The following is a 23,503-nucleotide window of genomic DNA, read 5'->3' on the forward strand; positions in this document are numbered from 1 at the left end:
TGAAACTCAACAATTTTAAATGATTGAAATGGTGGTTCATTTTGTTAAGTCAAATATGATGGCAGAATATAGCATTAATGGCAAGACTCTTGGCAGTGTGAGGGATCAGAGAGATCTTGGGGTTCGAGTCCATAGGACATTCAAAGCTGTTATGGAGGTTCACTGTGTGGTAAGAAGGCATATGGTGTATTGGCCTTCATCAACCGTGGGATTGAGTTAAAGAGCTGAGAGAAAATGTTACAGCTATATAGGACCCTGGTCAGACCCCACTTGGAGTACTGTGCTCAATTCTGGTAGCCTCACTACGGGAAGGACGTGGAAAGCATAGAAAAGGTGCAGAGGGGATTTACAAGGATGTTGCCTGGATTGGGGAGCATGCCTTATGAGAATAAATTGAGTGAACTTGGCCTTTTCTCCTTGGAGCGACGAAGGATGAGAGGTGACCTGATAGAGGTGTACAAGATAATGAGAGGCATTGATTGTGTGGATAGTCTGAGGCTTTTTCCCAGGGCTGAAATGGCTAGCACAAGAGGGCATAGTTTTAAGATGCTTGGAAATAGGTACAGAGGAGACGTCAGGGATAAGTTTTTTACACAGGGAGTGGTGAGTGCGTGGAATGGGCTGCTGGTGATGGTGGTGGAGGTGGAAAAGATAGGGTCTTTTAAGAAACTCCTGGATGGATACATGGAGCTTAGAAAAATAGAGGGCTATAGGTAAGCCTAGGTAGTTCTAATGTTCAGCATGGCTTTGTGGGCTAAAGGGCCTGTACTATGCTGTAGGTTTTCTATGTTCTATGAAGTAGTCTGAAAAGAATAAATATTTCTAATGTTAGTTGTTTCTTCTTCATGTTATATGTCTACTAAGAATAATCAAAATTTATCAAAATTAGATACCTTGATTAGTAAGGTTACTAGACATAAGACCTTAAGACATAGGAGCAGAATTAGGCCGTTTGATTCATTGAGTCTGCTCTATCATTCTATCATGGCTGATATTTGGTTTTATATATATATGTACAGTCAGATGACAATAAAAAGAGACTTGAACTTGGAAGGGCTAATGCATGAGGAGTGTTTGAGGCTCTTGGCTTGTACTTGCTGGAGTTTAGAAGAATGGCGGGGAAGGAATCTCATTGAAACCTATCGAATATTGAAAAGCCTAGTTAGAATGGATGTGGAGAGGAACATGTACTATGATTTTGTTTTTGGTCAGATGCCATCTGTCAATTGAATTTTGACACTCTCTTTTAGCACTATTTAGTTCACGTGAACATTGAGTTCTCCAGAATGAGCTGTGTGGGGGTGATAAGCAGCTGCAGGTTGTGCAATTGAAATTGACGCACGAGACCAGCCTGGTTAATAGGCTTGTTAAAATAACTTTGTCACTTGATGGTTGTCATCTTTAGACTGCTTCAGCTTATTAGCCCTGTTTAAACGTACATGGGACTTCTTAAAAGTCGCAATAGTTTTCTGGCATTTTGTGACCTGGTTAAAAGATGGAGTGGTGTCGGAGTCTATCTTGGTTATGCATCCATTACTAATTTCTCAACTTCAATTTGATTCTTCTAAAAGTCAATGTTTCTTTAAAATGCTGTTTAATCCTTGCTAATAAGATTATCTTCATTGTTGAAGTTCAACCCAGTTTTAATTTTCTTTTAGTGGTTTTAAAGCTTGAACAAGAAACTAAATGTTCTGACTGAAGGCTAGAAATGTGTATGCAGTTTCACATAGCACAGTGGATTCTAGTTAATTAGGCTGTCAGTTAATTGGGTCCTGATGAAGGGTCTCCTGAAACGTCATCTGTTAACTCCTTTCCAGAGATGCTGCCTGACCTGCTGGCTTTCTCCAGCATTTTGTGTGTGTTGCTTTGGATTTCCAACATCTGCAGATTTTCTTGTGTTTGTGGTTAATTGGGGCAGCCACTTATTTGGGATACCTCTTCAAGAAAAAAAACTAATTGAGAAAATTGCTGGGATTCCCTTTGTTTATTTGGTACACGATGCTGTTTAAGTCAGACAGGAGATTTGCCAAAGAGAATCAGATTTAATATCAACTGGCATATTTGTGAAATTTGTTAACTTTGCGGCAGTAGTACAATGCAATACATGATAATAGAGAGAAAAAGAAATTTGAATTATTTTTGTGTGTGTGGTTCGGTGCAGTATCCTTGTTGTTCCTAGTAGTGCACCCTTCTGGACTAAGATCTCAGATACTGTTCCTGGGATTTGTTGGTGCCACTCTCCCAGTCCAGGTTTCACAGCTCCAAGTCCTCCTATCACCACGGGGATTACTCTGGCTTTAACCTTTCCCATCCTTTCTCTCGGCTCTTTCGAGCCCTGGTATTTTTCCAACTTCTCATATTCTTTCTTCCTGATGTTGTCATTCACGATTGCCACATCTATTACTTTTGCTTTCTTCTGTTCCTTGTCCTATGTCTGGTTGGTTGGTCAGTACATGGTCTGTATTTGGAAGTCCCACGGATCTTAGCTCTGTTATTCTCCACTACTTTCTTAGGTGTTTCCCATTTGGATTTGGGAGTGTCCAATCCATACTCAGTGCAGATGTTCCTGTACACAATTCCTTCAATTTGGTTGTGCCATTCAGTGTGTGCTGTCCCTGTCTGTATCTTGCACTCTGCTCTTCTGTATGGTTTGCATGTCTGGATGGTTTTAGCGAATTCTTTGCACAGTCTGCGTCTAGGGTCTTGTCTGTTGTGATAGACCTCTGCTTCTCTTGCCTGTGCTCAGCACCTATTCTTTAGCAGCCATGAGCAGTGCCTCTGTGCTGTCCATCAGCCCTGCCATTTTAGCCACTGGTAGGACTTTCTTGTGTGTCAGCCACCTCTGATATCCGGCGATGGGTACATCCTGTGCAGTGGTTCGTCCTGCCATGGCCTTGGGTCCTTGGCTGTGCTTCACCCACTTCCATTTCCAAATCCCTGCCTGCTGTCTGAGATATTTTCCTAGCAGGTTGTAATTTTGCGGGGTGGGGGGGGGGGTGGGCAGCATCTTCCTGACATACTCATGGATGCTTTACATTTCTTCCAGGACTGTGTCCTTGATGCTTCCAAGTCCCCATCCTCCTTTATTCTGGCAGGTGTACAGTCGCTCAAAGTTGGACTTAGGATGGAATCCTCCAGGTGTTGTTAATAGTTTCTGGTTCTTGATGTCAGCGGCTTCCAGTTTGTTCCTTGGCCAACACACAGTTGTGGCTGGGTGTCTGATGACTGATAATGTGTTGATAGGTCTGATCTTGTTCTTCCCATTCAGCTGGATTTTTAGGATCTGTCTCACTCTTTGGAAGTACTTGGATGTTGCAGCCTTCCTTGTGTCCTCATTGTCCGGCTTCCATGCACCTGCAGAGTCCCCAGCTATTTGAAGCTGTAGTGCACATCTGGTATGTGGCCTTCAGGCATCTTGACTCCTTTAGTCTTGATGAGTTTGCCTCTTTTTCACTACCATCCAGCTGCACTTTATATATAGTGGTGTTCCTTGTAGTTCTCTTTAATACCTTTTTAATTATTTTCATGAAACTAGCTAATTGGGGCAGCCACTTAATTGGACCAAAATGTCTGAAGGTGTCCTAATTAACCAGAATCCACTATGTTTCCAACTTGCATCCCAGGAAGCTGATATTAAACAGTTTATTAATGACATTTCCAGGTTGGCAGCAGGATTAGTTCGCTGAGCCTTTAATCATCTAGAAACTTAACGAATTAAGCACAAATATAAACTTAAATTTATTTAGCTATAAAAAATAATTTTATAAAATATAATTAAATATATAGTATTGCATTATCAGGATAATTGGTCTTATTACTATATGATATTGCTGGAACAACTGACATTCATAGGTACAGTTGGTGCTTATTGTTTTTTTTGTGATCTGTCCTGAGAGAGAGCAGGAAGATTGGAGACAAAAGCAACATTGATTGTGTGAGAATTAACTTAGTAACTGGTCTGTAAAAACACTTGTTAATGAATGAAATGGTGAACACATTTGCCCATGAATATGTGCATTTGTGAGAACGTTTCACAGAGTGGAAATGGCTTTGGTGGTGATGAGTAGTTTTTTGTGAGAAATCTGGAAGGCAATGTGCAGAAGGCAGTAATTCCCTACCTGTAGATCTGATCTCTAATCATTCAGTGGAATGGGCAATGACAAGAGATCTCTGAAGTCATCATGCTAGGTTAAAGGGAAGGATGGAGAAGAGCATTCCTCCTTTGGAGCATTACATTACCCTCAGTAGCATTGCCTTCATAAATTTCAGTCAAGTTATCAGACAGTACATCCCTTTAACAAAGCCATACTAACTGTAATGCTACCACTGATATTAAATTCATCACTCTGTTATTGTCTAGCTTACCCTGCTTCCCTTGAATAAAGGTACCACACTTGTTGCCTTCTAGTCATTTGGCACTTCTATAGTCAGCTCAGATTAAACATTTCTGTCCAAGCCCCAGCAATTGCCTCCCTTGCCTAGCATCGCAGCCTGGGACCCAATGCATCAGTCTCGGAGGTTTGATCCATCTTTAACTGTGTTTAGAATTTTGATACCAGTAGTTTTCTCATAGTAATTGATACTGTTTCCCTGAATTCTCCAGTTACCTCATCCTTCTCCTTACTGAATACAAATGAAGTATTCATTTAAAGCTTCAGCTCATGCACAGATTGCCAATTTGGTCTCTAATGAATCCTCCTTGCCCTCAATAGGTTTGTAAATTGCAATGGCCAGCAATTTCATTTCTTCAGCCTTTTAATTTGCCCACCTCTCTTAAACGCCTTTTAGAGTTGTATAGTACATAAACTGGCTCAACTTATCTGTGTCGCCCAAGGTACCTATGTGAGTTAACCCCATTTACTTGTATTTGGCCCATATCTGTCTAAACCTTTCCTATTTATATCCCTGTTTAGATTTTAAATGTAATTGTTCCTGCCTCTACCAGTTCCTCTGGTAGCTTGTTCCACGTGTCCACTACCTTCAGAGTGGGAGGGGGGAGCATGCCAGTCCACTTTAAGACCATAAAATATAGGAGCAGAAGTAGGCCATTCAGCCCATCGAGTCTGCTCCGCCATTCAATCATGGGCTGATCCAATTCTTCCAGTCATCCCCACTCCCCTGCTTTCACCCCATACCCCTTGATGCCCTGGCTAATCAAGAATCTATCTACCTCTGCCTTAAATATACCCAATGACTTGGCCTTCATAGTCGCTCGCGGTAACGAATTCCATAGATTTACTTCCCTATGACTAAAGTAATTTCTCCACATCTCAGTTCTAAATGGACATCCTTCAATCCTGAAGTCATGCCCTCTTGTCTTAGAATCCCCTACCATGGGAAGTAACTGCCATATTTAATCTGTTCAGGCCTTTTAACATTTGGACTGTTTCTATGAGATTTCTCCTTCATTCTCCTGAACCCTAGGAAATACAGCTGCCAGATGTTCCTCATATGGTAATCTTTTTATTCCTGGAATCATTCTCGTGAATCTTCTCTGAACCCTCTCCAATGTCAGTATATCCACCAGTATCTTCCACCAAAGGGCATGACCATGCACTTTCCAACATTTGTATTTCATTTGCCACTTCTTTGCCCATTCCCCTAAACTATCCAAGTCTCTCTAAAGGCTCTCTGTTTCCTCAACACTACCTGCTCCTCCACCTACCTTTGTATCATCGGCAAATTTAGGCACAAGTCCATTAATACCGTAGTCTAAATTATTGACATGCATTGTAAAAAGCAGTGGTCCCAGCAGTGACCACTGCAGAACTCCACTGGTAACCGGCAGCCAGCCAGAATAGGATTCCTTTATTCCCACTCTTTGTTTTCTGCTGACCAGCCAATGCTTCACCCACTCTAGTAACTTCCCTGTAATTCCATGGGCTCTTATCTTGCTAAACAGCCTCTATGCGGCACCTTGTCAAAGGCCTTCTGAAAATCCAAGTACACCATGTCTACTGCATCTCCTTTGTCTACCCTGCTTGTAATTTCCTCAAAGAATTGCAGTAGGTTAGTCAGGTAGGATTTTCTTTTCAGGAAACCATGCTGGCTTTGGCCTATCTTGTCATGTGCTTCCAGGTACTCTGTAATCTCATCCTTAACAATCGAGTCCAACAACTTCCCAACCACTGTTGTCAGGCTAACAGGTCTATAGTTTTCTTTCTGCTGCCTCCCACCCTTCTTAAATAGCGAAGTAACATTTTCAATTTTCCAGTCATTCGGTACAGTGCCAGAATCTATATCGATTCTTGAAAGATCATTAATGCCTCCGCAATCTCTCCAGCTACTTCCTTCAGAACCTGACGGTACATTCCATCAGGTCCAGGAGATTTATCCACCCTCAGACCATTAAGCTTCCTGAGCACCTTTTTAGTCACAATTTTCACTGCACATACTTTACTTCCCTGACACACTTGAGTGTCTGGTATACTGCAGACATCTTCCACTATGATGACTGATGCATAATACGCATTCAGTTCCTCCGCCATCTCTGCACCTCTCCATTACAATATCTCCAGCATCATTTTGTATTGGTCCTAAATATACCCTCGACTTTCTTTTACCCTTTATATATTTTTAGACTCCCCTACCCTTTGAGATAGGCTGATAGTTGCGCTTATAATTTTTAGAAAACTCCATCAGGTTAACACTTGACCTTCTTTGCTCGAGTGAAAATGGTCCCAGTCAATCTAGTCTCTGAGGACTCAACGACCCCAGTTCTAGCAACATCTTTGTCAAATCTTTTTGGCACCTTCTCTAGTTTAATTACAGTGGATTATGGTATAGTGACCAGAACTGCAGACTTTACTCTAATTGTGGTCTCACAAATGACTGTTACAGCTGTAATGTGATGCCCTAATTGTACTCACAGCCCTGACAGAAGAAGGCTTATGCCTTCTTCATCCCTCCCCTCCCACCATCTAACTAAATCACTTTTGGGAGACTATGTACTTCTACCCTTGATACCACTGTACAGAAAGTGTACAACAAGTCAGGTTTATTGTAATTTAACTATATACAAGTATATAATCATACAATGTATAGAAACGAGATGTTACTCCACACCAGAGTGTAAAGCACAGTAGTACACATAATACACATAAAGACATGATAACTTAAGAAGGTAAGGCACCTCTATCTATGTCTTTGGTAGGTCGTATTAATGTTGTTAAAATGTATGTTCTCCCTAAACTTTTATATTTATTTCAATCAATCCCAATTTTCCTAAATCTTTTTTTGATTCCTTAGGCTCTATTATTTTGTCATATCTGTGGAAGAACAAGCGCTCTAGAATTAATAAAGTCTATCTCCAAAAACCTAAAAAAGAGGGTGGCATGGCTTCACCTAACTTTCCTTTATATTATTGAGCAGCCAATATACGTTGTGCTACCTTTTGGTCTTTTTTCCATGGCCAACCCGAGTGCCCTAATTGGGTGGCAATGGAGTTGAGCTCCACTAAAGAATTATCTATTTCTGCACTTCTTGGCTCTGCACTCCCTAGTAGTTTGTCCAGATTAATAGTTAATCCTCTTGTTCGACACACTTTGCGTGTATGGGCTCAGTTTAGGAAATTTTATGGTTTTCATGGTTTTTCCGTTTCTAGCCCTATCTTACATAATCACCTTTTTTTTAACCTACTACGTATGACTCAGCATTCCATGATTGGTATAGGAAGGGCATTAGACATTTTGAAGATCTTTTTATGGATAATCGCTTCGCTTCTTTTCAACAGCTCTCTGCTAAGTTCAATCTGCCCAATGCTCATTTTTTTAGGTATCTCCAAATTAGACACTTCATTGTTCCTTTAATTCCTAACTTCCCTGAAATGTCTGAGAAAAATATTATGGACTTACTTCTTTCCATTAATCCACTAGGTAAAGGTTTAATATCATTCATTCTAGATAAATTAGCAGCCGTACGACGTGCCCCTGTGGATAAATTTAAAATGGCATGGGAGCAGGATTTAAATACCTCCTTATCTGATGAGACTTGGGACTTGATTCTCAAATCGGTTAATTCAACCTCTCTTTGTGCTCGCCATTGTCTTTCACAGTTTAAGATTGTTCATAGAGCCCATATGTCTAAATCTAAATGATCTCGATTTTACCCTAACATTAGTCCGCTTTGTGATAAATGCAAAAGGGGCGAGGCCTCTCTCATTCATATGTACTGGTTTTGTCCTAGCTTGGAGAAATTTTGGAAAGATGTCTTCATAACGTTATCGTATATTCTGAATCACCACCTAGAACCAAACCCTTTAATTGCTTTGTTCGGTTTCTGGGGTGAGACAGATTTACGTCTGAATTTGACTAAGTGTCAAATATTATCTTTTGCCTCTCTCCTGGCTAAACGTTTAATCCTCCTTAGATGGAGAGATGTTGCCCCGCCCACGCATGCTCAATGGCTTAACGATATTATGGCCTGCTCAGACCTTGAAAAAATTCATTATTCAGTTCTTAATTCGGATTTAAAGTTCCATAAGGTCTGGGGACCTTTTATTGAGTACTTTCATAACCTTCCTCCTAACTAAGGTTTTTTTTTGGTCCCTTGCTTTCAGCTCCTTTATCTTTTGGTAGAAGGCATTAATATCTTCTGTTGCTAAGTGTATTTACAGCTTTGGGGGTTTGATTGTCCTGATTTATATTCTCTATACTGTATTGTGGTTGGTCTGGAGTTTTTTTTTGTGTTGCAGGGCTTGGGGAGGATACTAATTTTACTTGTCTTCAATTTGGGTGCTTTTTCAATTATCTTTCTTTGTATGATATTGTTATTGTATGTTTATTTTTGCACTGTATCAATGTTCTTCATTTTGATCTGGGGGTTTTTTATCTGTAGTTAGGTAGAAAATGTATAAAAAACTAATAAAAAAAGTAAGGATAAAATTTGCAGACAAATCATGTATAAATAACAAAATAAAGTGCATAAATTAAATATTATATGGTAAAGAACAGATTATTCAGAACTTGATATGGCAGGGAGATCAGAGGCCTAGTTGCCTGGGTGCCCTTGAAAGGGCAATATCTGAGTCTTAAGTTTTGTTAATATCGGTAAACATTTAGTAAATATATTTTGAAGAAAATATAATGTTTATAGTTTATTGCTATTAAGATAGCACTGTGCTGTGAGTTTTATTTACATGGCTTAGTTATGGAGAGGTGTCTGTGTGTGTGTTACCTTAGTTAACAGCGATTGCGATAGTAATTGACAATATCAGTACATTCAAGCATGTAATGACTCCGTATCAAATTTAATAGGTATTTTACTTAACTTGCTGCAATTTCACAAGTTAAAATCTCATTTCAAAATCCTGAAGGAAGCTTACATCTTCGATGTTTTTTTTTTGAGGTGTTTAACTCTTTGTATGGCTGTGTAGGCGGCGCGGCACACAGCAGTAGCGGCCTTTCGGATCTGGTGCTACTTTCATTTTGTTTTTTAATTTAATTTGATTTTAAGGCACAATTGGGGTTTAGGGCAATGGATAACAGAGCAACTACCTACCATCGCCAGATACTACCACAATACAGAGATCACCCAAAAACAAACCTTCATGAAAATCTGCTGGTTAGATTGTGCGACCTCGGCTTGCTGAGGGAATTAGGCCTGCAGTCCTCGAAGTTGCCTGATGCTGGTGGCCAGAGTTGGGGACGTCGTAAGCGGTGTGCAAGGAAGCAGAAGCGAAGCGAGCGGGCAAGAGTCTGTGCCAGGAAAAAAGCAAGCCCTAGCTGGCCTGCTGTCCTGTCCATTCTGCTCTCCAGTGGACATTAATTTGGACTATATCTGTGGCAACTAAATACTCGGTGGGAGTACAGAAACGGATGGAATCCCGGACGCTGCCACTCAGCTGTTTATTTATGTAACAGATTTTCCCCCAAGCCACCGGACTACCAACCTACTGCCCTCTGCTGTGCCTATTGTCTTGTTTATTATTTATTGTAATGCCTGCACTGTTCTGTGTACTTTTTGTAGTCCTGGATCGGTCTATAGTCTAGTGTAGTTTTTGTGTTGGTTTACGTAGCTCAGTGTAGTTTTTGTATTGTTCATGTAGCACCGTGGTCCTGAAAAATGTTGTCTTACTTTTACTGTGTACTGTACCAGCAGTTATGGTTGAAATGACAATAAAAAGTGACTTGACTTAACTTGTATACCTTCACTGCGAGGGCAGTAGAACAGCCACAGTAAAACAGTTACTTGTGCATTGTACTTTATAGGATTGCCTTATACTTACTGATTTTTTAATTGTTTGTTATTTTTTATGTTGCATCATGTTCATAAGAACTGACATAAGAAATAGGAGCAAGAGGAGGCCATCTGGCGTGTTAAGCCTGCTCCGCCATTTAATAAGATGGCTGATTTGGCCATGGACTCATCTCCACCTACCTGCCTTTCCCTCCATAACCCTTAATTCCCCTTACCATTGAAAAATCTAACCAATCTTGTCTTACTTTGTAAATATACTTACTGAGGTAGTCTTCACTGCTTTACTGGGCAGAGAATTCCATAGATTCAGCACTTTCTGGGAAAGCAGTTCCTCCTTATCTCCATCCTAAATCTATTCCCGCTAAACTTGAGGCTATGTCCCCTAGTTCTAGTCTTACCTACCAGTCGAAACAACTTTCCTGTGTCTATCTTATCTATCCCTTTCATAATTTTATGTTTCTATAAGATCTCCTCTTAGTCTTATGAATTCCGGTGAGTATAGTCCCAAGATATTTGGAGTAACAGTCATTTTGTTCTTTAAGCTTGTTTACTGAAAAATGACAATAAACAAAGCTTGAATCTTATATGTATGAAGTTCCTTTAGAGTTGTGATACTTGTTTAAGTCGTAAAAATTGAGCTGAAGCAACTACAATGGTACTGTGTATTTGAAGTTGTACTAATCTTTTGATGATTAGAATGAAGCTACAAAGCTCCACTTCTTTTTTATTTATTGAAAATCATAACTAATGCACTTTAATTATAGATGTGAGTGAGTTGAAAGAATGTCTACATGTACTCGTGAAGGAACAGCAGTCAGTTGCCGCACAAGCAGCAGCCACAACTCTCTCTGGGATAAGACTGAAACAGAGGCTGGCAGTCCTGGAGCGATACTTCATTGCACTGAGTAGAAATGTACTTATGGAACATACAAATGTTAAGTGGAAGAGTTTGAGTGTTCCTGTGGCTGTTTCTGACAAGAAAAGGTATTGTACTTTGTCGATAAGATTATGAAGGAAGATAAGATATTTATTTTAAAGTTGCATGCACATTTGATCCTTGACATTTTAACTTTTATTTTAAATGTCAGTTCCAGACCTGCTGGGAAAGGTGTAGAAGGACTTGCTAGAGTTGGATCTAGAGCAGCGCTTTCATTCGCCTTTGCATTCCTCCGCAGAGCCTGGAGGTCGGGTAAGGAGCAGCATTTTGAAGCCTGTTTATCTAAAGATCATTTGTGCTCTTAACCTTTGCTGTTAGTTCCCTGGGGACACTTTTTTCCTTTTTGTTTTAAGGTGAAGATGCAGACCTGTGCAGTGAATTATTGCAGGAGTCTCTCGATGCACTTCGTTCTCTCCCAGAAGCATCCTTATTTGATGAAGGCACAGTATCTAGTGTGTGGCTTGAAGTTGTGGAGAGAGCAACAAAATTTCTCAGGTCTGTTGTTACAGGGTAAGTTAACAGATGACTATAGCATTTTGATTAAAACAAACATCTGTTTATTTAATGTAATTAAGAATGGAAGTTTTGTTCCACAGTGATCTTCACGGAGCACCAAGTTTGAAGGGTCCAGGAAACATTCCACTTCAAGATCAACACTTGGCTCTCGCAATACTTCTAGAACTAGCTGTGCAGAGAGGAACATTAAGGTAGGGAATTCTGGAAAAATAAACATCTCTTTCACCTTCTTGATGATGTGAAATTTTGTAACAAAGGTATTTTATTTTTAATGAGTTGAATTGCATTTGATGGCGTGAAACAGAAAATTGCAAGTAGATGAGGTCCTGGTTGACTGTGTGGTATCTTGCATCTGGTAATGCGGTGCATTATTAATATCATCTTACTATATTTTGGTTTCAGAATATAGTGGGTATTATGTCTGCTAACATGGAAATAGGGTAAATGTTGTTCTCACTTGTACTGGGTGTTAAAGTTGTCTTTTGACAGCTATGCAACAAGATTGCAATTTATATATAAAACAATAGAAAAGTAGCATAGTGTTTCAAACTGAACCAGCGGGCTTGGCAACACAGTTCAAATTTTAAAGTAAATTTATTCTCAAGGTAAATATACTACCCTGAGATTCATTTTCTTGGGTACATACTCAATGAATTTATAATAGAATAATAACCATAATAGAATCAATGAATGACAGCACCAACTTAGGCATTCAAACAGTGTGCAAAAGATAACAAACTGTGCAAATACAAAAAGATAGGAATAAGTATAAATAAATAAGCAATAAATATCAAGAATATGATACAAAGGGTCCTTGAAAGTGACTCCATAGGTTGTGGGAACATTTCACTAATGGGGGAAGTGAGGATGAGTGAAGTTATATGCTTTGATTCAAGAGTCTGATGGTTGGACGGGTAATAACTGTTCTTGAACCAGGTGGTGTGAGTTCAGAGGCTCCTGTACTTTCTTCTTGATGGCAGCAGCAAGAAGAGAATATGTCCTGTGTTGTGGGAGTCCCTGATGATGGATGCTGCTTTCCTGCGACAATGTTTTGGGTAGATGTGCTCAAAGATGGGGAGGGCTTTACCTGTGATGGACTGGGCTGTATCCACTACTTTTTGCAGGATTTTCCATTTGAGTGCATTGGTGTTCCATACCAGTCTGTCATGCAACTAGTCAGTACATTTTCTACTACAAATCTATAGAAGTTTGTCAAAGTTTAGATGTTATGGGAATCTTCATAAACCCTTAAGGAAGTAGAGGCCCTGCATCCTTTTTTCATAATTATACTTGCTTGCTGGGCCTAGAGCCATCCCTCCAAAATAATAACACTGAGGAATTTAAAGTTGCTCGTCCTCTATGCCCATGATCCTCTGATGAGGACCAGCTGATGGACCTCTGGTTTCCTCCTGGTCAATAATCAGCTCCTTGGTCTTACTGACATTGGGTAAGAACTTGTAGTTATGGCACGACTCAGCTAGATTTTTCAATTTCCTTCCTATATGCCCAACCTCTTTTGAAGGATTTACCAGCCCTTACTAGTGATCTACTGGGTTGAAACAGGTGCATGATGTTGCCCTTTGTGATCAGCCTCTTTGTGCTTGATTTAGACATGCAAAATGGATTCAACAAGTAGTGAGCCACACAAATCTATTAGTGAGAAGTCCATTGTTTGAGTTGTTGCTTATCATGAAACAGAAGTGTGAAAATAGGCTGTACAACTAGTACTCTTATGCACTGGCGTTGGGATTCTTGCTGAAGTTATTCGTCTTTAATCATTCTTAAGTACTAATTTTTACAGTATTACATAACTAAGTTTTAGTAATGATTTACTCCCTTCAATAGTCCAATATTGATTGAGAAAGAAGGTTTACTCTCATGTCTAATCAGTTCTTGCTATTCTGTCTCAGTGCTGTGCACTGTTTTATCATAACTTGGATAAGGTTAGCTTTATTTGTCACATGTACAGCAAAACATACAGTGAAATGTGTTTTTTGCATCGATGATCAACATAGTCTGAGGATGTGCTAGGGGTGGCCTGCATGAGTTGCTGTAGTTCTGGAATCAACAAGTGTGCCCACAACTTACTACCCTAACCCACACATCTTTGAAAGAAAACCAGAGCACCTTGAGGAAACCCATGTGATCTTGGGAGAACATACGAACTCCTTGTGGAGAGTGCTGAGAATTGAACCTTAATTGTTGGCTCTGTAAAGTGTTACACTAATAGCTGTACTGTTGTTACATTCTGAGTGTTCAGCAATTTAGTTGATTAATTGTAAATTAGCCTCATGTTTATCCTGTTCATTTGTAACCATTGGTGTGGACATTTGGTATACAGCGTTCAATAAGTCTACTGAGTAACTTTCCTTTTGTGCTTTGATGGTTAACTTTTTAAACACACTCTAACTTAATTTCTTTGTCATTTCAATTCACTAATTAATATTTTGTCTGATCTTTGCTTCATTAACTTGATTTTATTTTCTTAGCTATCATTGATTATTTTTAATCCTGCCCTTTCTAAATAATACTTAATACTCATTTTCCTGAAGGAAATATTTTTTTCCCCATTTTAAAGATTTAATTCATGGTGATTCCATGGTATTTCCATGGTGACTGTTTCATAATTTTATGACCTTGAATATCAGTGATAATATTCTGACTTCGAAGATGGGATATTGTGAATTTTTGCGCCTTTCTGTATTTTAAGCACAAATTCTTGGTTCTCATTTTAATGCAATGATAAAAAAGTATGCGCCACCAGAAGTTTCTCCTTGCAGAGACATTGAACCATGGCCAGAGGTTGTGAGAGATTCCAAGGCACCATTGAAAGAAACAGAACCATCCAGTGTCCCAGCCAGCAGATATTCTTTAACCAGTATCAAAAACAGATTTGAAAGCAGAATGCTGGAAATCTGAAATAAACCCATAAATTATTGGTCTTACTTAACTAGTCAGACAGTGTCTGTGGAGGAAGAATCAGGATTAACAATTTTTGACTGATATCTTTTTCTCATAATTGATTAAAAATTGGAGATATAACATATTTTAAGTAACTATGAGAGATAGAGACAGATAGAGAGAGAATCTGTGAGAGGGTAGAAGATTCATTTCAGAGATGAACATAAGAAATAGGAGGAGGAGTAGGCCATCTGGCTTGTTGAGCCTGCTCTGCCATTCATTAAGATCATGCTGATTTGGCCATGGACTCATCTCCACCTACCTGCCTTTTCCCCTTAATCCTTAATTCCCCTACTATGCAAGAATCTATCCAGCCTCGTCTTAAATGTGTTTACTGAGGTAGCCTTCACTGCTTCCTTGGGCAGAGAATTCCACAGATTGACCACCCTCTCGGAAAAGCAGTTCCTCCTCACTTCCATCCTACATTTACTCCCCTGAATCTTAAGGCTATGTCCTCTGGTCCCCTTGAAAGATTAGCTCTGATGCAAATGAAAGGACATTGAAATGGAATAAGAAATGCAAGACCATCTGGAGGAGGCATAAATGACACCTGTTGAACAGTTGTCTGATAAATATAATTTACCCAGATCCCATCTTTTTTAGATATTTACAAATTAGAAACTTTCTGAATAGTATGTTGCAGACTTTTCCAAATTCATACCCAACAGACACCTTGGAAATTTTTTTAGGTTTAAACACTTATCAGAAAGGTTTAATAGCAACCATTTATGATATGATCATGAAAATACAGCCAGATGCATCAAATAAAATTAAGAATGAATGGGAAAAAGAACTTCAATTTTCCTTACCTACAGAGAAATGGGAAAAAAATTTACATTTAGTTAACTCTTCCTCTGTATGTGCTAAACACGCATTGATACAATTTAAGGTGGTGCATAGGGCTCATATGTCTAAGGACAAACTTGCTTGTTTTTACTCCCATAGTAATCCTATTTGTGATAGATGTCATTCTGAAGTAGCCTCTTTGATTCATATGTTTTGGTCCTGTCCTCTTCTGGAGAAATATTGGAAAGATATTTTTGGGATTGTTTCAACAGTTTTGAGTATTAATTTACACCCTCACCCTATTACCTCAATTTTTGGCCTACCCATGGTGGTTAATAGTCACTTATCCCCATTGGCTGGTTGGATGATTGCATTTTCTACATTAATGGCCAGAAGATCCATTCTGTTGAACTGGAACGAGATTAATACTCCAACTACGTTCCAATGGTTTTCCCAAACTATATCTTGTTCAAATTTAGACAAAATTAAAAGTGTTATTTTTGACCCTTTGGTTAAATTTGAAGAAACCTGGAGACCATTTATTCAACACTTTCATATGAGCTAAATTGACCTTTCCCGAACCTCATTTATCACCTTTAATTATTTGGATAGAGAAGCAGAGTTATTGACACTGCTGTTCGTATCTGCTGTAATATAATAGCCCAGTTTTTTTTCTCACTTTATTTTCAAGTTAGTTAGTTTTTTTTTACAGTTTTCAATTTGGGGGTTTTCTTTTTCTTTATAAATACAAGATGAGTTTGGGAGATCTGGCACATTTGTGTTACTAATAGTTATTACTGTATATACTGTTCTATTAATTTTGTATTCCCAATCTCTCTGTATTTCTATTGTTATTATGTTTTGTTCAAAAATCAATAAAAAGATTAAAAAAGACAGTAAATGGTACCTGTACTTTCTGAAAATTTTCTTCCATTCCAATTCCTCATAGCCCTCAATTCCTTGATATTTCAAAAAGTTCATCTCTGTCCTCTTTGCATACCTCCAGTGATCTAACCTTCAATGCCCTCCGTGATAGACATTTGCAGGGATTCACAATCCTTTGAGAAGAAACTTCTGTATACTTTAGTCTTTTCAAACTATGCCCATTTGTTTTTGACTGTCCCACCATTTATCATGCTATGACCTTGAATGTTTCAGTGAGATCACCCTTTATTCTACTAAAGGTTTAATTATTTTAGCTGTTTGTGATAGAACAGCCCTTTCGTCCCAATGAATCTTTATAGTATATCTATTCCCCGCATAATGGAAGGCAAACTGCATGCAGTACTTCAGGTAGAGCCACTCCAGCACCCTATACTACCAGTCATTGTTAGACCAGCCTTTTGTTGTTAAACCTGTCCTCAGCAATAAAGATCAATGTGCCATTTGCCACCTTAATTGCTTGCTGTAACTGCATGCTGTTTGTGTTTTATACATCCGAGCACCTAGATCCCTCTGTAATCTAATTCCCATTGTGAAGGTCCCACATCGCCAGGTTCCAGAACAGTTATTAGACTTCATCTGCGAGGTTCTTGAGCTCATGTGGATAACTTCACTCCCCTCAACACTGAATTGAATCCACAACCTTTTGACTCTACAACTCTTGTTCTCAGGATTATTTATTTATTTCTTTAAACTATTATTTGTTTTATTGTTTTTGTGCATTTTGACTTTTGGACATTGATTGTTCATCAGTCTTTTCAAGAACTCTACAACTCAGGTTCTCAGCACTTTTTATTTAAATTATTAGTTTTTTGTTAATATTTGCACAGTTATTTTTTGGACTTTGGTTGTTTGTCAGTCTTTGTTTATAGCTTTTCATTGATTCCATTGTATTTGTTGTTTTCCTCTGCCTGCAAGAAAATGAGTCTGTTTATCAATAGCTTTTTGAGAGCACTAATGTCTTCCTTTGGTTGAATTCGCCAATTTTGCATCTTTGGCAATTTTCTACTTATGAAGTTCCCCTTCTACATAGTTTGTTCTTCACCTAAAATCTGTCCTAATATGGTATTCTGATTAGATCTTAATTTATTTATGTGAGGTTTACAGTCAAATTGCTTATGTTTAGATACTTAGTAAATTTACTTTGAAATTTGCAGTCTTTCTCATTTATTAAATGTTTATTTTCTTTCACAGCCAAATGCTGTCCGCTGTTTTACTACTGCTGCAGATTTGGGACAACGGAACCAGAGAAACTGACAACGAAAGATCATCACAAGGAACCAGTGCACCACTTTTACCTCTTCTGCAGCGGTTCCAGAGCATTCAGTGCAATAAAGATTTGCCACCGGGAGATGAAGAGGTAGTACAGTAATTGTGAAATTATTTGTCTTAGCACCTGGTGTTGCTTTAGCATGAAAGCTACTGAGTAAGTGTTAGCAAGCAAACTTCGAGCTTGCTTCCAACATCTGCAGATTGCTAGATAAGACAGCAAGACATAGGAGCAGAATTATGCCCTTTGGCCTATCAAGTCTGCTCCGCCATTTCATCATGGCTGATCCATTTCCTCATCATCCCCCATCTCCTGCCTTCTCCTTATAACCTTTCATGCCCTGACCAATCAAGAACCTAACAGCCTTCACAGTAAATACACACAATAACCTGGCTTCCACAGCTACCTGTGGCAACAAATTCTACAGATTTACCATTCTCTGGATAAAGAAATTTCTCCTCATTTCCATTCTGAATGGACATGCCTCTGAGGCTGTGCCCTCTGATTCTACATGTACCTACCACAGGAAACATCGTCTGCACATCTTCTCTAACTAGGCCTTTTGACATTCAATAGGATTTCAAGAATGCAAATAAAGTGCTCTGCTGAAATTCCTAGCATTTTCTATTTTTATTTCAGATTTCCAACATCTGATTTTTTTTCTTTTTTGAAATCTCTGCATTTTGTTTTTAGTCATCGTTTCTTTGCGTGAACACACAGTAATTTCATCCTATAATTATTTTTTCTGAGGCATATGTCAGGCAGACTAGTCTGTAATTATCTGGATGAGGCTTATTGTCTTTTATTTTTGATAAATACTGGGTTCCACATTGATTATTCTGTCTCTGACTCTCATTTAGACATGGAAAACCTCTACAATTCTACTAAAGCAACCTCATAAACCTTTGCCAATTAAAACTGGTTTATAAATCCTTATTTATCAATAGCTTTTCAAGAGCACTAATGGCTTCCTTTGGTTGAATTCGCCAATTTTGCATCTTTGGCAATGTTCTGCTTATGAAATTCCCCTTCCACATAGCTTGTTCTTCACCTAAAATCTGTTCCTAATGTGGTATTCTGATTAGTTCTTGCATTTCATTATGTGGGGTTTACAGTCAAAGTGCTTACATGTTTAAATAATCCACCCTCTCTCCCCAAGTCCTTTAGCCAGCTCTAGCCATCCACATTAATTTTGGCTTACTCATATACAGCTTGTTGAAAATGTTCTGTACAACTTTTAGGAGTTTGTAACTTTTATTGTGTTAAATTAATCTCATAAACATATATGTCTAATTTTAGTACAATAGTCAATATAACTATTGTTTGCTACCAAAACAATATTCATAATAAATGTTCATTTTTGCATGTTTTTTTCCAGATACTGGGAAACCCTTTGAGTCCAAATGAATGCTTCTTGAGATACCTTACTTTGCCCCAAGATAATGATTTAGCCATAGACCTACGACAGACGGCAGTTGTGATTATGGCTCATTTGGACCGTTTGGCCACTCCCTGCATGCCACCACAGTGTAGCTCTCCACCATCTCAAAAGGTAAAAGTGTGTAAATAACCTCAAAAAAACTCAAGAATCCTCTACACTTAAATTGTCACTGCTTTTCACATCTATATAGTTGCCTGCTTCTAAGTTTGAAATAAAGGGAATTCAGGTATTAGAATGCTACTATTTTCCCCTTGTACTAACTTGGTATCTGGGTCCAGTTTTGACATAGCTGCTTGCATCTTCAAAGTTTGCAAGTATAATTGGTGTTAAAAGTAGAAGCATCTTGCCACCTCAGAGAAAACTGAAGGCTCACAATTACAAACCTCTGGTGACGTTACTCAGCATTTAAGGCATTCAGTATTGTGGCTGTTATTTAGTATTAGGTTAATCATGTCAATCATTCCCAATTGTCTCTGACCTTTCAAGAAATTTGGGTTTTCTGGACAAAATGCTGGAGGAACTCAGCAGGTCAGACAGCATCTATGGAAAACAACATTTTGAGCAGAGACCCTTCAATTTTGACAAAGCCTCTGCAGCAACTCTGGAACAAAACCTCAAAATCCTTGTAACTTTTGTGACATTTTTGGAAACAGAAATGGAAATGATTGTAAATATGTAACAAATGACTTGCTATCTGTGAAGAGTAAAGATGAGTTGATATTTTGATTGCGCTATATTTCAATTTGTTTGTTCATGTTTTTTATAAATACTTTTATAAATGCCACAGGTTGAAATTGTGAACACAAGTCAACTTTGAAGCACAGTTTAACTGGGGCCAACTGGGTGACTAAAAGCAAAGGAACTGTTACAAATGGGAAGCTTTTGAAAGGGTGAGATCAAGAGTTTAGGTTCCTGTTAGGATGAAGGGTAGACATGCCAACTTCTGGGAACCTCTGATGACAAGAGATATTGAGTCTCTGATAAGTAAAAAGAAGGAAGCATATGTACGTTTAGGCAACAGGATTTGACAGAATCCAGACTTAAGAGGGAAATCAGGAATACAAAAAGAGGGTCTGGGATTGATTTGGCAAATGGGGTGAAATATATCCAACAAGGTTCAGTTATACTAACAGTAAATGGGTGACAAGAGAGGGACTAGATCCTCTTGAAAGATCATTAGGGCCACGGAGATGGCTGATTTTTAATGTGTAATTTTCCTTTATTTCATGGATCATGGATGCCAGAAAAAAGAGGGTAATAAGTAGTGAGGTCGCATTACGAGGAAGGAGGTATTTGTAGCCATGAAGGACATTAAGGCGGACAAGTCCCCAGCTGCTAATCATGTGTACCCTTCTACCTACAGAAGGCCAGGGAAGAAACCACTGGACCTTTGTAGAAGGCGTGAGCCATAGGGAGAAGTTGGCTTTGCTGGTGTTTTATTCCTAGGAGCATAGGGGAATGAGAAGTAACCTCATAAAAAGTTTATATGAGGGGTATAGATAAGGTCAGTGGTCATAGCCTTGTTAAGGTTGGGGAGACCAAAACTAGAGAGCACAGATATAAACTATGAGGGGAGAGATTCAAAAGAGACCTGAGAGTTAACTTGTGTACTCAAAGGTTAGTGAGTAAATGGATTGAGTTGCTGGAGAAAGTGGTTGAGGTGAGTACAGTTGCAACATTTAATAAGCATTTGGATAAATACATAGAAAGTAGGGACTTGGTCTGTTATGGGCTGAACACACACAACTGGGACTAGTGAGGAGGATGCTGTGTTCGGCATAGACCAATTAAGCTGAAGAGCCTGTTTCCAAGCTGTATTAATGTGTCACCCCTGAGTTCAATACCTTCAACTAAGTCCTTCCTCTAGACCAGAGGTTCCCAACCTGGGGTCCATGGACCCCTTGCTTAATGGTATTGGTCCATGGCATGTTTGGAGCCCTTGCTCTAGGTATTACTTCCTCACAAATTTTGTCGTTAACCAAATTAATTTTTAAAAATCCAGGACAAACTTTTTCATTAGTTATCTTTATATGACAAAAGTGTTTTGACTATTTGATTTTTGTGATAGGGCTCTCTGCAAGAAGTCTTAGCCTGGGGGCTGCTGGGTTGGAGAAGCCAAACGACAGTGATTTGCCCCATTCAGTGTGAAGCCATTGCAAATCTTGGAGTTACACAAATAAGCTGTGCTGAGAAATGTTTTATTATCCTGTCAAGAAATGGAAGGGTTTACATGCAGGCATACAGCAGTGATACACTGGTGAGTGTTTTATGTGGTCTTTTGATTGTTAGTACAGTACTGTAACCTTTATTATAAAGCTTATTACTTTAGAAAGTACACTGTAAACTTAACATTCAGTTTATATTGCATACCTTTTTGAAGTTTTTTTCTTTTTGTATGGATAAATTCAGGATTTTATTGGTATAGTTCTTAAATGTTTTTTAGCATGCTGTGCCCCTATCCCTATCCCAAACCTAGGGTTTATTGATAAGATATCCATCTGCCAAATTTTACTCTAGTAATAAATTGGTAATCTATTTGCAGCATTGTTAAAGTACTTTGTACATATTCTATTTTAATATCGCTTTGCTCTCCAAGAACTGTAATGAAAATTAATGACAAGCACAGTAAAGGGAAATTGTCCTCAAACTAAATGCTGTTGGATGTGATTTGTCACCTTTAACTGTATTCTGTAAAATGTAACCCTTGCCCTTTGTCTCCAAACAATTTCAGACGACATTGTTGTCTTAAGTTCATGCTCCTTGGTTCCTATCCATAACTTCCTTTGCGTTTCTTCTCCACTGCTATGTGCGTAATCAATCTTGGTCTGTCAAGGAGATATATTTATTTTGAAATTGTATTCTCTATTCTCTATTAAGTTGAGTTATAATAGTTATAAAGCAACTATTGTAACTTTACTAATTTGCCCACTTTCTGTTCCTGTGATATAGTTCTGCCAATATAATATAATTTATCAGTACTTTGCAATATCTACCTTAATAAAAAAAGGGAATCTTGGTTTAATGTCCTGTTCATTAATCACAATAAATGTTCAGAAAATTAATGTGTGGTCACAACCGTGTTGTGTCAAGGAAATGTTGATTTTCATAAATACAAGATGGTATTGTTCAACTGATAAACAAGAATCAATGACAACTTAATTCTGATAACAGTGAAGGGACACATTTTAAGAGTGCTATAATACAAATTGAATACATGTGATTGATGATTTGGGTAGTGCTATTTCTATTGCATAGATGGAATTGGTTATTAAGTGATTTTGATCAGATGGTGGAGAACCACTTGAGAGTTATTTTTGAAGATGAGAAGCAAGAGAAAAAGCTCTCTTGGATGGGTGGGAGATGGAAGGTCTAAGAGAATAAACTTAACACGTAGCTTCCCTGCCATAAATAGACACCATAGTTCTACAATAATGCAGACTGCTAGTTTCACTGTGGGAGGCCAGTGGAAGTTGCCAAGCAATTGCTTCTATTGACTCTTATGCAGAGAAATTTTATTTCAAAATGTGCCGACAGCCTTTAGTATTTTTAGATTGCAGTAAAAGTGAACTTATGCTATTAAAAACACCTTTTTTTGAAAACCTACAAGAAGAATAACTGAGTGTGAAACATCCTAGCCTCTATATCCCGATTTCCAATTGTTCTTATGATGAGATTTTCTGTAAACCAAGATTTCATAGGAATGCAACTATTGCCGAACTTCCTCTACTGATATGGCTAGGATATGATGAATGCGAGGCACCTAGTGAGCATTGAGGGTCAAAGTGACCCGCTGTACAAGTCCAGGAATCCCTGATGCTGGCAGCATAGGTAGATAAAGGTAGTTATAAAGGCAAATGGAGTACTTGTCTTCATTACCTGGGGCATGGAATACTGAAATGGGGAGAATATAGTACAAACACGAGGAAATAGATAGTACAATATTGGTTTGGCCATTCCTGCAGTACTATGCGCTGTTTTGGTCTCTTGTGCTAGAGGAAGAATGTAATTGCTCTGGAGCAGATGTAGAGGATGCTACCTGGGATGGGGTTTTTCAGTTATAAGGGGAGACTGGATAAGCTGATTTTTTTTTTCTCTTTTTTTGCAGTGGAGAAGGCTGGGGAGAGGCCAGACTGAGTTATACAAAATTATGAGGGATATAGAAAGAATGGGTAATAGGGAACTTTTCTCCACAGCAAAGGTGTCTAAAATCAGCTGGCACAGGTTTAGAATAGGGGTAGAAGATTTGGAAGCGATCTGAGGACGATTATTTTTCAGCCAGTGTGTCTGCCTGACCTGTGCAATAGAGACATGTGCTCTCAGCAATTAAGTATCTAGACAAAGCTTGAACTGCTAATGCAGCGGCTCCAGGCCAAGTACTGCCGGGTGTGTTTAGTGAAGATGATCTTCATGGATGTTCTGGGCCAAAGGCATGTTTATATTTTGTCTAATTCTG

General features: G+C 38.6%; 1 protein-coding gene across 7 annotated transcripts in view; it reads left to right on the top strand.

The window, feature by feature from the left end:
- herc2 (HECT and RLD domain containing E3 ubiquitin protein ligase 2) overlaps positions 1 to 23,503 on the top strand; it is a 242,326-nt gene that overhangs the window by 40,495 nt on the left and 178,328 nt on the right. For 5 of the 7 annotated variants that reach the window (XM_059963844.1, XM_059963845.1, XM_059963846.1 and 2 more), the window contains exons 4-10: positions 10,962 to 11,181; positions 11,286 to 11,386; positions 11,488 to 11,644; positions 11,731 to 11,841; positions 17,534 to 17,699; positions 18,988 to 19,161; positions 21,119 to 21,307. In XM_059963844.1, coding sequence (XP_059819827.1) covers positions 10,962 to 11,181; positions 11,286 to 11,386; positions 11,488 to 11,644; positions 11,731 to 11,841; positions 17,534 to 17,699; positions 18,988 to 19,161; positions 21,119 to 21,307 — 1,118 coding nt within the window. The remainder of the gene's footprint in view (positions 1 to 10,961; positions 11,182 to 11,285; positions 11,387 to 11,487; positions 11,645 to 11,730; positions 11,842 to 17,533; positions 17,700 to 18,987; positions 19,162 to 21,118; positions 21,308 to 23,503) is intronic. The other 2 variants (XM_059963848.1, XM_059963851.1) reach the window with 1 other exon arrangement.

Source organism: Hypanus sabinus, chromosome 3 (genome assembly GCF_030144855.1).
Source record: "Hypanus sabinus isolate sHypSab1 chromosome 3, sHypSab1.hap1, whole genome shotgun sequence".
Taxonomy (NCBI): Eukaryota; Metazoa; Chordata; class Chondrichthyes; order Myliobatiformes; family Dasyatidae; genus Hypanus; species Hypanus sabinus.